This window comes from Momordica charantia (assembly GCF_013281855.1).
Source record: "Momordica charantia cultivar OHB3-1 chromosome 6 unlocalized genomic scaffold, Mcharantia_2.0 BLBB01000006.1, whole genome shotgun sequence".
Taxonomy (NCBI): Eukaryota; Viridiplantae; Streptophyta; class Magnoliopsida; order Cucurbitales; family Cucurbitaceae; genus Momordica; species Momordica charantia.
This window is the reverse complement of record NW_028275164.1, coordinates 3,885,499-3,899,040: the sequence shown is the minus strand read 5'-3', so window position 1 is coordinate 3,899,040 and position 13,542 is coordinate 3,885,499. Positions and strand designations below refer to the sequence as shown.

General features: G+C 31.6%; 2 protein-coding genes across 3 annotated transcripts; both read left to right on the top strand.

Moving 5' to 3' along the window:
• Positions 1 to 2,701: 2,701 nt before the first annotated feature.
• Positions 2,702 to 3,676, top strand: P1R1 (transcription factor). The gene is made up of 2 exons (XM_022279633.2): positions 2,702 to 2,842; positions 2,931 to 3,676. The coding sequence occupies exon 2, from the start codon at positions 2,935 to 2,937 to the stop codon at positions 3,445 to 3,447; it is 513 nt and encodes a 170-aa protein (XP_022135325.1). The 5' UTR covers positions 2,702 to 2,842; positions 2,931 to 2,934; the 3' UTR covers positions 3,448 to 3,676.
• Positions 3,677 to 9,375: 5,699 nt separating this feature from the next.
• Positions 9,376 to 13,199, top strand: LOC111006919 (auxin canalization protein (DUF828)). 2 transcript variants are annotated; one of them, XM_022279023.2, is made up of 9 exons: positions 9,376 to 9,567; positions 9,767 to 9,939; positions 10,042 to 10,119; positions 10,428 to 10,496; positions 11,725 to 12,097; positions 12,269 to 12,436; positions 12,550 to 12,599; positions 12,695 to 12,743; positions 12,841 to 13,199. In XM_022279023.2, exons 1-9 carry the CDS (start codon positions 9,531 to 9,533, stop codon positions 13,059 to 13,061), a joined length of 1,218 nt encoding a protein of 405 aa, XP_022134715.1. In that variant the 5' UTR covers positions 9,376 to 9,530; the 3' UTR covers positions 13,062 to 13,199. The 2 variants fall into 2 exon arrangements, with proteins under 2 accessions (XP_022134715.1, XP_022134716.1); XM_022279024.2 differs by having other exon boundaries at positions 9,379 to 9,567; positions 9,660 to 9,939.
• The last annotated feature ends 343 nt before the right edge of the window (positions 13,200 to 13,542 follow it).

Below are 13,542 nucleotides of genomic sequence, written 5' to 3'. Positions count from 1 at the left end.
CCTGTTTTTGGGATTATTTCCCATTTCCCTGCATGAAAATTCAACCAAATCACCTCTGTACGACCCATGACCCACTCGAGAATTGGATTTCCAGATAAATGCTAAAGAATAGAAATTAATTATGAAAAATAAAAAAAGAAAAGGGTTGGTTTCGAAAGAAAAATACTTGGCTCCTTTCTTGTGGATACCAAATTTTATCTTCACTGCCGTTGAAAATTTGACAAATTTTTTATTTTTTTTTAAAATATATTTGTTTTTGTATTTCTCTCTTTTAACGGTGGCGAATGTTTTTCATTTTATGTTACGTAGTTATTTGTTTCACATATTAAGAGAGAGAGACGCAGAACAAAGGCAATGCTATGCTTTTAAAACATCCATGTGGAGTCCATGTGGAGGATCACATTTCCCTCCTTCACCCTTTTTTTGCTCTTGGCCAAAGCAAATTAAAAGCCCTCCCCATGCCCTAGAATTTCTCTTCTCGTAGGACCCATTGCCCTATTTGCATGTTTTCCGGATCCTGCCAAACCCCTTTTTCTCTCCCTCTCCCTCTTATTTCTCTCTCTACAGTGTTACATTTTTTCATATGTTATCCAAATTATATATATATATATATATATGATATACATATTTTGGAAGAGCATGGGTTGACTTGCTTTCCTTCACTCCTCTGCCTTAACCCTCAAAGATTATGCATTAATTATATAACCGAAAATTCAATCTTCACATACATGTGTTTGTTGAGTTGCCTTTTACTTACTTTTTAATTTAGAGGCTCAATTAAAGCTCATGTGGGGTTCTTGATCTCTCTTTAATTAATTTGTGATTGATTTGACTTTGAGAGGTGATTTTTACCGCAGTTAACCGCGGTAAAAGCTTTCTAGTCAAACATAAAAAAGAAAGAACTTTGTGGATAGAAGAAAAAGGTGGCCAAAATCTAAAGTGGTGAAATGAATGATGATGATATTTTCTTATCTATATATCAAAGTCTCTCATTAAGTTTCCATAGATATTTTTGAAGCGTGTCATAGCCCAAGTGCCAACTTCTTTTTCTCTCCATGATCATTTTGATTTGAATTGAACTTTAATTTCTTTAAAAAAACTATAGTAGAGAATCTTAATTTTTAAAAACAAAACCTCATCAGCTAAGTCTTAAATAAAGTGTATTGATTAATTGGGTAGCCAATTAGCATGATAATTTGAGCAAACATATATATATTACTTTTTGTTTATACTCACTCACTCACCTTTGATTTATGAGAAGGGTGAGTTGGATGGAATAATTAATACATAGAAAGTTCAATTTAGCTTTTGGAATTGCCAAAACAGAAGTAACCAAAATGAATGAGTGGAAAAGACCAGTTTTAGCAGCAAAAATATTGAACTTCTTTCCCCTTATTATTATTATTATTATTTATTGAATCCTGTTATTTTGCTCTTATGGTTGCGTGTGCGTTGCCTCCATATGTTGTGGAGAAAAATGGAAGTTTTATTATTATTATTATTATATATTTTCGTATATGCACTGATTTTGACAGTTTTGGTGACAACTTGTGTTGGTATTCTGTGATATCGTCATCCCAACTTCCAAACAGTGCCACAACAACCTTCACTTTGACGAAGCTTAATTCCGCCACTTAAGCTTCCTTGTTTCTACTTTGTAGCTAATTATCCCCACTTACAGCCCCTTTCGGTTCCTTTTTATCACTCTCTCTTTGCTTTTTTGCTCATTATATCATCACCTACACATTTAACTAAACTATATGCTTTACCTTTCTTTTTTATTATGGGTTTCTTAATTTTAGTTAGAGCTAAGAGATGATATATTGGTCTATAGTACAAGGGCGGATTTTCTTAAACATGATTAAACTACTATTAATAAATTCAAAAGTAACAATATAGGACCTCATACCCTAATATCATCTTAAACATGATTTCAATCATTAATCAACTCAAAAACTTAATAAATGAAATTTTGAATTAACTTAAAGGGCTTATGCACCCACTCGTTGTCGTATAAACCTTTTTTAAGTGGGGGTGTAAGCCCCGAAAATCTTTGGTACTTTGGTAGGGCGAGCTGCCCTTTTTGCGCTTGGATGCACTCATATCGCACATGCCAGTAGTGAGATGAAAACTACCACTATTTATTTAGTGGTTCCCGTGCCGCCACAATGTTAAGATGACTAACTAAAAGGGAAAAATGTTCGAGATATTAGAAAGTTGTCTCTGAGTCCCTTGGTTGAGGATTGTGCCTCCCTACCTTTCGATCGATACACAGTTGAGTAGGTCAATCACGGATGCTAATTATTAACGTATTACCAAATGGATTTAGATGAGCTAAATTGAAAAAGAAGAGAATGTCCTTAATCCACTCATATGGTAGATAATATTGAAAAGAAAAAACGACTGGCATGAGTATTGTGAGTGAAGGAATTAAGAAGAGAGAAAAAAGTATTAATGAGAGAATTAAATGAGGCTTGGCTAATGGTGCCACCTCCCTTTAGTTAATCTCACACACTCTTGTTTTCCTTTGATTTGTTGTTGTTGTTAGTTTTTTTGTCACTTTTTAAAATTTGATATATACCCTTTAGGGTTTGGTGGTGGGACAATGACTCCATGTGCTCGCATGTGCTGTGTCTCTCTCTAAATGGCCCACCATTGCCCCTCCTTTAACCACATAAATTGGTTTCTTTTCTGCACATTCTTCTCCTTCTCATGCTACCTTCTCTCTCTCTAAAACTCTCTTGGATCTCTAAATCTTCTTCTTCTTTCTGCCCCCTTCTCAATTTCACACTACTTTTCATATCATTTTATCTCCTCCCTCGTTAAACCACTTAATTCTAAGGTATGTTCATTACTATTATTCCATGCACCCATTATGTTATACATAAATGTGCCCTTTTTAATTTCTGTGTTGTTTATTTTCAATATAGCAAAATGTGTAATCCGAGCACACTGAGGAGAGAATTCCTCAAGAAATGGATGATGGGTCTCCAAATATTAAGCAATAACGGTTGTGGCTCCATGACGGTCTCCGAGAGAAAAAAGGCCATCAAGTTATCGGCAGACATAGCGTTGGCCTCCTCTAGAGACTGCGCCACGCGGTGGAGCCGAGCGGTCATCGCCGGCGCGGTCGGGCGGAGCGTGTACTGCCAGAAGGCCAAGAACAAGCTGCAAAGTGGCTCGAAAAAGATCTTGAAAAGAAGCCGCCGTGTATGGCGGCGGAAAACATCATGCAGCCGGAAGCCAGCGGCGGCGGAGTCGGTTGCGAGGAGATTGGTGGAGAAAAGAACAAAAATTTTAAGAGGGCTGGTGCCGGGGGGTGAATTTATGGACGAGATTTCGCTGATTGAAGAAACCCTAGATTACATATCGGCTCTCCAAGCTCAGGTTGATGTAATGCGGTGCCTTGCAACTGCTTACAAGCCATCAATCCATGATCATGAATAAGGGAATTAAATATCTCCCCCCCCCCCCTTTCTTTTTCTTTTTCTTTTTCTTTTCTGCCCAGCATTCGATCGTATATGATGAATGGGATGTGGAGAAAATCAAGGCCTTTTTGCACATATATAATTTAATTTAAGTTAATGTAGTCATAGTTTTCAAAACATTGCTGAGCTTATATATTGATCGATGTATATATAATATAAAACTAATTATATGAATTATTAATTATTTATCTCCATTTTTATTTGGGTGAAAATGGTAAGTGGGAAATTGGATAATTCATAATTCCGAATCAAGCATTAAAATTGGTTTAATTTGGAGTTTTGGAATAGTGTCAAGTGTGTGTACTGTGATTTATTAGTGCTGCCTCGTGACCGTTTTGTATTTCAATTCCTTGTTATATATATGTCGCATAATACAATACACAAATCTCTCTCAAAAGTTTCCTTCTACCACCACATGTTATGTTGAGTTTAAATTGAAATGGGTTTTTGTTTGGAAGCTCCTGGATTTCAAACAACATGAACATGTGGTATCCTTCTCTCTTGTGATTAAGCAGTAATAAATTTATACTCTACTTTTTTTCTTTCTAGCTTGAGTGAAGTTATATATAATGATTATATTACAACTGCGAATTTAAGGTAATATGGTGTGTACGGGGATGGGAATTCATTTCATTTATTTTTCTGGCTAAGACATTTTGCTCTACTTTTTTTTGGAGGGGAAGTTCAATTCCTCATCTACACATTTCTTTTTTGTATTAAAATAAATAAAAATCAATCAATCAAGTTTTTATTTCTTTTTTCATAAAGTTTAAAAGATGTAATACTTTTATTACTTAATGCAATTAGTTTGAGTAACCTATAAAGAGATCCACTAACTAAGTTTTTTTTTTTTAAGTTTTATAATAGATGTTCATATTAAACCATAAATCTTTGGAAGATGTACACAAGAAAAAAAGAAAATGGAAAAAGTTACCTATGAGTTTCGTAAATGATGTACAGATGTAAATAAATATAATATATATATATATATATATATATTATTTTTTTTGGGATGATCATGAATACGAACATCTATATTGATATGTTAGCTTTTGAATAGAGTTCAGAAGTAAAGTAAGTTGGTATAATGTTAAGTAGGGCTGATATGGTTAAGGCAAACAAATTAAGGGAAGGAAATTAGATTCTTTAATTTCTATAGAGATCATGTAAAGAATCATATACCTCCAATAATATCCATGCGAAAAGCGTATTAAAAACTCTTTAGTTATAAGATTTTATTTGACACATAGAAGGACTTCATAACAAACAAAGTCGAAGGCAGTTATTTGATAGGGAATTTATGATAAGTTAGAAATTTATGCGGAAGAATTGTGACATTTTTCTACTTTCGTTTTGTTGAGGCGCTCCTTGCAACATTAATCGTCAAATAATTCTCGCGAGAAAGCGAGTTTTCTTGTAACATATCTGTTAGAGATAAAAGGCCTAATTTGAGGGATGCCAAACTTAATTAGCTTCTATATATTTAAGTTAAAACAAAATTAAATATGTGGTAAGACTTGGGGTGTGTATTAGTCCATTACATAGAATCGTGAAAGATTAGTCAAAGAATGTGACGGATTAGTTAACCTATCTTTTTAATTAAATAATGTAATATGAATATAGATGACTCTTGCTAAATAAATAGGTGTCCATAGAAAAATAATTATAAAGCAGCATGTTGATTTTAGAATGGGGATGGATAAATTAATTTAGATATCCAACAAAACAAGATTTAGGAGGAAGATATCGTGTGGTATTAATTGGATGTGATTAAATTAAAAAATGAAGGTGGCTAGATACGTTTGGGCACGCTGACAAAACAAATTAATTAGTCCATGAATGTCGCTAATTATACTCTTTTTTATTGTATAAGCCTTAGTGGGCCCACCTCTTGCCGCTCCAATTATATTTGTTCACTTTTAAATTTATTTCGCTCCGTTCGTTACTTTGCGTGCCAGCTGTCGTTTTCCTTTTCTATTTCTATATTTCCTGATTTAGGTAAATACAATACAGAAATTAATATTAAGTTTCAATATTATTTTCGTTCCCATATTTTTAAGTTTTTGTTAAGTTTATGTATTTTCAAGATTCAAAAGTAGTTTTAGTATCCGTGATTTAAGTAATAATTTAAATTTAATTTGAGTATAACTCAATGCATCTGTATGCAGGTAAAACAGGGTAAGTTTAAATTTCTGCTCTCACATGTTATACTTAAAAAACGATACTAATTTAGTACAACATGTGGGGGTGGGGTTCGAACTCGTGACCTTTTGGTCATACCTAACAATTTAAGCTATGCTCGGTTTGGCTTTCAAAATGCCTACTTTGATCTCTGACCTCTCAAATTTTATTTATATTTTAGTCTCTTCACTTTTATAATGTGACAATTGTGGCCTTATTTGCAAAGTTTTAACATAAATTTTATAATCATAAAAGTCTTTTAATACAAATTTATTGTTACATTTTTAAAAAAGTTATGGAGGCTGATATTGAACTAAAATTATGATTGGAAAAACTGAGATTAAAAATAAAATGAAGAGATCAAAACAATCCTTATAAAAATATATGAACCAAAATTGACATTTTGAAAATACAAGACTAAGATATTTACACAAAAACCGAAAGTATGGTCATTTTAAAAGTACATGGATATAGATTAAATGGTATCTAAATCTTAATATTATTTTCTAAGACTTTTCTTTTGTGATCCGAAACATTATTTTATATGTTTCATTTTCTTTTCAATTGCACGGATTTGAAAAATTAATAAAGTAGACGATAAAATTAAATTATAGAAGTAGGACGATATATATATTGTTCTATAGAAGTTAGGCTAGTAGCATAAAGCATGTGTCATTTTGGGGGAGAACTATAAATAATTTCAATTAAAATGAATACTTGTATGGTGGGGGGCGACCATGTTCACCATATAGTATGAACTTTTTGCATCTGGAAAACAATGTTTTTATTAATAAAAATAAAATTTAATTATCTGCTTACAAACCAACCATTTTAATAAATAAAAGTTAAAATCATTCGAACTCACAATCTCTTAATTTGAGATATATGTCAATTAACTCTAAAGTTTCGACCATTTTGACTTGTTATATTAATATAAAACAATGAGAATAGAAAAACTATATTTCTCATTTCCTATCATTATTTTCCTTTTTTTTATTTTTCATTTCCTATCGTTTTAATTTATAAATGAAAGCTAATTAAATTCCATAGGGTTGGGTCACAAGCAACTATTTTCATGTCCAAAAGGGACAAATGTCATGATGGACCCTTCATAATTTAATGGGTCATTTACAAAGCCCCATAGCCCATGATTCTCTATGAAATGGGCCTCTGTCTAACACATGTTCCAATTTTGGACTTTCCCTTTAATTTAGTTTATATTACATTATCCTTTAAAATAAATAAATAGCATGAAAGTTGACACAGAAGGTTCGATTATCTATCTTAACTTAAATATATTTATCAATAACAACTGTATGGGTTGCAAGTTGATATATTAAGGGATAAATTCACAATTGATCAGAGTGCAAAATATGTTATTTTAATCTAGAAGAATGAGAAACAATTTAAGGTTTGTGTCGAAGAAAAATCAAGAATTTAACTTAAAATAAGTGGAACTGGGAGCGAGAATTCGAACTACAACTGTCTAATCGAAGATATGTGCCCAGTAACTCGAACTGGTCATAAAATAAATTAATTATTACTTAGATCATCATAAATACATTATTGAGTCCATTTGAGTCATTGTTTTCAAATTTGTATGGTTGTTAAATATTATTGTTTAAAAAGATGCAGGATGAGTATTTCATTTTTATTATTGCTATCTTGTCTAATATAAAATACATCAAAATATCTGTAATAATCCTTCCTAATATTAGGCGGCCTATCTCTGTTTCGTGTGCCATCATGAGCATAGTCAAGTGATCAAGATATTATTTACTTAGAAAGTTCAAATTTTATACTTGTTGAACTAAAAATAATAATAATGATGGAACATATTTATTAATAATTTTATTTGTAAAAAAATATATAGATATGTATTTTTATAAAAATAATATTTAAAAAGTGTCATTATAATACTATATGTTAAAAAGTGCATTACTTACTAAATTGATTTTAATTTTGTAAAATTTATTTTTAATAATCATCAATTTATAAAATTCATAACTATAGTAATGATCATTAATTGAAGTGTATAGCAATTTTAATTATCATATTTAAACACCTTTTCAGTTTCTATTTCTGCATTATTTTACTCTTGCTTGGTTATATTTACAGCCAATATTGAAGATTCTGATTTAGAACTAAAAAGCGATATTCCATTCTCAAACGCATCATTTCAGACATCATATTATCCTTATAAAATTCATTAAATTAAACAACCTTACCATGATATCACTTCATAGAAAGCTGAAATAGAATAGAGCCAGAAGAGTGTGAAAATGTCTCTATTATTGTGAGCAAACTATACTATTTTAGTATTTTATATGATTTTACAGCACCACATATATTAGCTTAATAATTTAAAAAAAAAAACTGAAGAAAATTTGAGAAGGAAATAGTGAAAATATATGTTCACACGTGACAGTTTGTACGAGATGAGAGGAAAAGAAAAGAAAGGTGGGTGTTTCAACTTTCAAGTGAGAGAATATTAAGTAGTTAAAAAAGTTAAATAATTGCAAAAATAATAACCATGTCCAACCATTAAGCATATCAATTATTAACAGTTATAATTTATTGATTTATGTACTTGAATTACAAATATTGCTTTTTATTAATTAATTTTTCAGTACAAATTATAAAGCTTTTTAGTACAACAACATAATAAAGGTAGGAATTTAAAATCCGACCTAATATGCTCGAATTTTTGTTATAAATCTCTAATTTTATTTTATCAACTTTTAACTTACTAGTAACTTACTAGTAGATAATCTCTCAAATAGACCTGGTGATGAAGTTCTACTGGCGAGGGTATGGACAAGCGCATTCGCATTCCATATGGATAAACCCTATGATAGATTTTGTGTTGCAAGTGAGAGTTTGAACTTCTTTTTCTACCATACAACTATTAAGAAAACTTAATGAATTCGAGGGAATCTTTATCTAACCCAACTTTAACATACTAATTGACTCAATTGTCAATTAAAAATATATTTATCATAATGATGCATGGTCCTTATTCACAGCCTAATTAAATTAGTTAAAGTGACTTTAATTTTAACCTATGAGCTACATCTAGGCATGAGAGTTTGATCACATGAACAAAATGATGACAGACACCTTTAAGGCATTAACAGCAAAAAGCTGAATGAAAAATAGCCCTTAAAAGCATAATTAAAAAATAAATATCTCTCAAAAAGCTACCTTTAAACATGAGAAGCCTTTTCATAATTCCTTCCAATTTAGAAAGCTGAGAGTTCAAATCATACAAACTAAAAGTGCTTAAATGAGGATGTCATGTAATTATATTACTCTAATGAAAGCTTGTTCAATGATGCCATTTAATTTCCACCTTTTTGAAAAAGCAAAGAAAAATTTCCACACATCAATCATACATGTCTGCCTTTCCTTTTTATCAAGATATATATTGTCCCTAGAAGCATGCTTTGGTTATAATTATGCCTTTTTTTTCTTGGTTGACTGTTGGGGGTATAGAGAGTTGTTAAGTGGTGGCCCTTGGACAGCTCTTCCCGAGTATTTTTTCGATGCTTAGCTAGAGCTTATGGTTTACATTTAAAGAATCTAAAGAGAAAGGCCCCATTGTGTATATTATCTTTATATATGGTTTTATCCCACAAGCCTTTGCATATATGCTTCTTCAGTGGTTGGCATGTGTTTCTCTCTCTCTCTCTCCATCCCATGGAAATTAAATTAAATGAAATCTTATATATAATTCAAATCCAATAACAAAAAAGAAAAAAAGTAGGCCCTCAGCTTGTTCATTGACATTATAATAGTATATAATATGTCCAAACACACCCTTTCCAACTGTCAAATCTCCTCATCCATCCAACTCTTCCAATGCCTAGTAACTTTTTTTCAGACACAAGAAGCTATGGTCAGTGAATATGACTTTTCATTGTTAGATTTTTTCTAGTTTAATTTGCAGCCCTCTTTTTTACGTGGTATGATATTTGTTTACTATTTTAGATAGATGGGAGAGGTGCAGTTAAATAGAGTGTTTATAAATATTTGAAGCTGTTTTCCAAGAGGCCAAGATCACCTAGTAAACTTGCATATTTTGTTCTCAATGGAAGGGAAATGGAATTTGAGTAGTAGTCCTTCTGCAGCACATCCTGAGACAATGGACGTGCTTTCACAAGCATGGTGCAATTTTGCAGTTCAAACCATCCACCCTGAGCTGCAAGATCACAAGCCCCTCGTTCTCTTAGACAGCCACACCCCAGTCAAAGAGCTCGATCCTTTTCCGGTGAGTATACTTCTTGGATTATTTAACAAAATTTCCTTAACAATTAACCCATTTTCTTGTTTTTTAGTTCTGGTTTTAGAGGCTGATTTTGAGTGTATGCAGAGACTGGAGAAAACCGTAAAGATGGAAGCTGAAGATCATGTCAAGCCCATTCCACCATGGAAATCAAATGATATGAAGGTATAATTACCCATTAATCTTTGTCATCACTTCAAACTAATGCCTGTTAATTTTACTTAAAAATGTTGTTTTTTCTTGTAATTTCAATTTTGGTCTTGTTTATTTTAATATATTTACTTTTAGAATAGGTTCATTTTGATCCATGTATTTTTAAAAGGGGAACATTTTGATTCGGTAGTTCTATTTTTAATCTCATTTTTATATCATGATTTCAACACGACGTTAAACCTAACATAAATATTTATTGAAAGGTAACCTATAAAGACAATATTTTAACCTTATTTAATAATTGTGACATTTTTTTTCAGTCGTTTATATGGATGCAACAAGCAATGCATCCGGAGCTGAACTACAGTGGTTATTTCCGAAAGAAATGGGTAAGTTTGGTAATGGACGTACGACTCAGCTCAATTATCTATCTCAATTATAGTTTTGATCCCTGTGGTTCATGACTTTTTATTTTTGTTAATATAATGATTAAATTAAGCTTAAAAAACACATTTGGTCTCAATACTTTCGCTAGTGAACTTCAGTTGGTAACGTTTTAGTCCCTGTATTTTTCCTAAAGCAACAGTTTAAACAAAAAAAAAAATTCACGATAAGGACTAAATCGTTACCAATTTAAATTACAATGACTAAATTGTTACCTATTAAAATTTAAGGACTAAATTGTTACCAATTTGAAAATACGAGGACTAAATCGTTACCAACTAAAATTCAATGATTAAATTGTTAATTTGGTGAAAATACATGGACTAAAAATGTTTTTTAACCTTACTTCATGAAAAATATAGGTCCCAACTAATGGGAGAAGTATTAGTGTGAACGTTAACTAATAAATTATGATATGGACAAAAAAGTAACGATATTTTTAACGACCAAGATCTATAGTTAAATTACACTTTTAATCTTAATTCTTTTAACATTCTGTCTATAGGAAATTATTGAACATGATTGTCAAAGTAGGAATATCCCATAATAATGGTGGATATAGCTTGAAAAATTGCATGCTTCTTAATAATTTAACACATACATATATATTTTACTTTTTCTCTCATATGCATCCAATAGTGGAAAACTAGACATATTGGGGCGACAGTTTATAATATTTCTAAACTGTTAGATTTTAGAACAATTGTAATAGGTCCTAGCATAGTATTCTTATACATAGACAAAATGATATATCAAATGAGCTAGGAATAATTCAGAGGGAATAGGTTCAAACCGTACAAAACTGATCCGTACACTCACAGGTATTAAAAAATAAAAGATATACTATTTTTGTATAATTGATAAATTATTTATTAATATATTAAATATAGAACAAAGTGTCACATACTTTTAAAGAGACAATCAAATGTTGGAAATGGTGGATGTCACATCAAATAGTGGAAGAATTTAAAAAACGTCATATAAGTTGAAACTAACACATTATACGTTTAATACGTTATAAACTAGTATTATTTCACAAATAAAATTTGAAAATAAGCATTATTTTTAAAAGAAAACATCCTATAATCGGTGACATGGTGGTTCATTTTTTAAAAATGTTTTATAATGTGAGCTAGGAAGCTGTTGAAATTTGAATTGAGCGGTGGTTTGCAGTTTGATTGGAAGATTGTGCCATTCAAGAACTTCTCGATCAAGAAATGGATAAAGGAGATAAGACAGAAGCGAAAAGACGAAGAGAGGGTTCAGAGGGCAGAAATCCACGCGGCTATTTCGGTGGCTGGCGTGGCAGCTGCACTTGCCGCCATTGCAGCAGCCGACACCTCACCATCAAAAGATCATGACAACTCAGGTGCGTGCGGGAGGGACGCCGCCGTGGCTTCCGCCGCCGCCTTGGTCGCCGCACAGTGCGCCCAAGTGGCCCAAGCAATGGGCGCCAAAAGGGAACAGCTCACCACTGTCATTGCCTCAGCCATGGCCACTGCCACTGCCACCGACATTCTCACCCTCACCGCTGCTGCAGCAACATGTACATATAATATCTTGTCCTCTTGTTCTACATTTGGGTCCAACAGCCCATCAGTCCCAAATCCATTTCTTCTTATTGAAATGTTTTTTATAAGATAATATGCGTAAATTCAAACTCACGACTTCTTTTATTTGTTGACTAATTGAGATGTTTTGTTATCTCTTTTTGCAGCCTTAAAAGGTGCGGCCACGCTTAAAGCTAGATCTGAATATAAAAACAGGTCGACTGGAGTTTCATCCGTGCTACCTATAGAAGACAACCATGAGATTGATTTTAACCTTGAAAAATCAAAATCCACCCTTGCTAAAGGTCTCATTCTCAAACTTGAGTCACCAAATGGTAAGACACATCTTTCAAATTAGAGGGAAAAAACATTGTTCTAATCCTTATTTGTTTTTTTTAAATCATACACTAATTTCTTTCTTTCTTTTTTTTTTTAATTACTGAAATAGGAAAGTACAAGAAGAGATCAATCTCCATCATCCAAAATAGCGACACCAAGGTTTGATTCTAATCTTGTGAAATAATTTTATGTCTGCTTTGATAATCCTAGAGTAAAGACACTATTGTTTTAAAAAAATTATATTGAGTTTGCAGGTCATTCTTAAGGTTAGGAAGCTTAATATGTTGAAGACTAAACAAGAAAGTAAGTCATTTTCACTCCAAAAACTTCTTGTTATACTCCTCATAGTAAAATATGAATTTGAACTACGAAGTTGGATAATTAGTTCATATCTATGCAGGTGTCGTGTTAGATATGTATATTGAGTTATACAAAGATGAAAATGAAGAAGAAGATGACAATGACGACGAAGATATTCATACATGTTATCTGATTGTTTTGACGACAAATAAAGGCACATTTAAACTAGACATGGCTGATGATTATCATAAATACAAGATATGGGTAACTGCCATAAATCAAATGCTTTTGCTTTCTGCTCATTCTTTCACAAGATTATGAACTTTTTGTATCGGTGTTATGATATTGTTTCATGTACTACGCTATGTTTCCCTAATTCAATATTTGTGATCAAATTATATGGTGTAAATTAGTACATATTTTCATCTTATATTATATGAAAATTCTTCCCTTTTGTCACCTGTGTATATGAAATTAGCTCATTTGCCTTGGTATATAACCGTTTTTATTGTCCATATTTTGTCGATCACAAATAATTCCTTCATTTCTAACATACGCTACCAGTAATATGGACCTATTGAATTTAACTTAATCCATTAAAGTTTGTTTTTAATTAGCAATTACTTAATTCTAAAATCAATCAATGTATTATGTACTCATGATAATTTGAAATAAATATTATGATTACAAGAATTAATCAATGGATTATGCACTCATAATAACTTGAAATAAATATTATTACTGCAAGATATTTTCTTCACATTCAAAATACTATCAATTAACAATAACCTAAACATAGCTA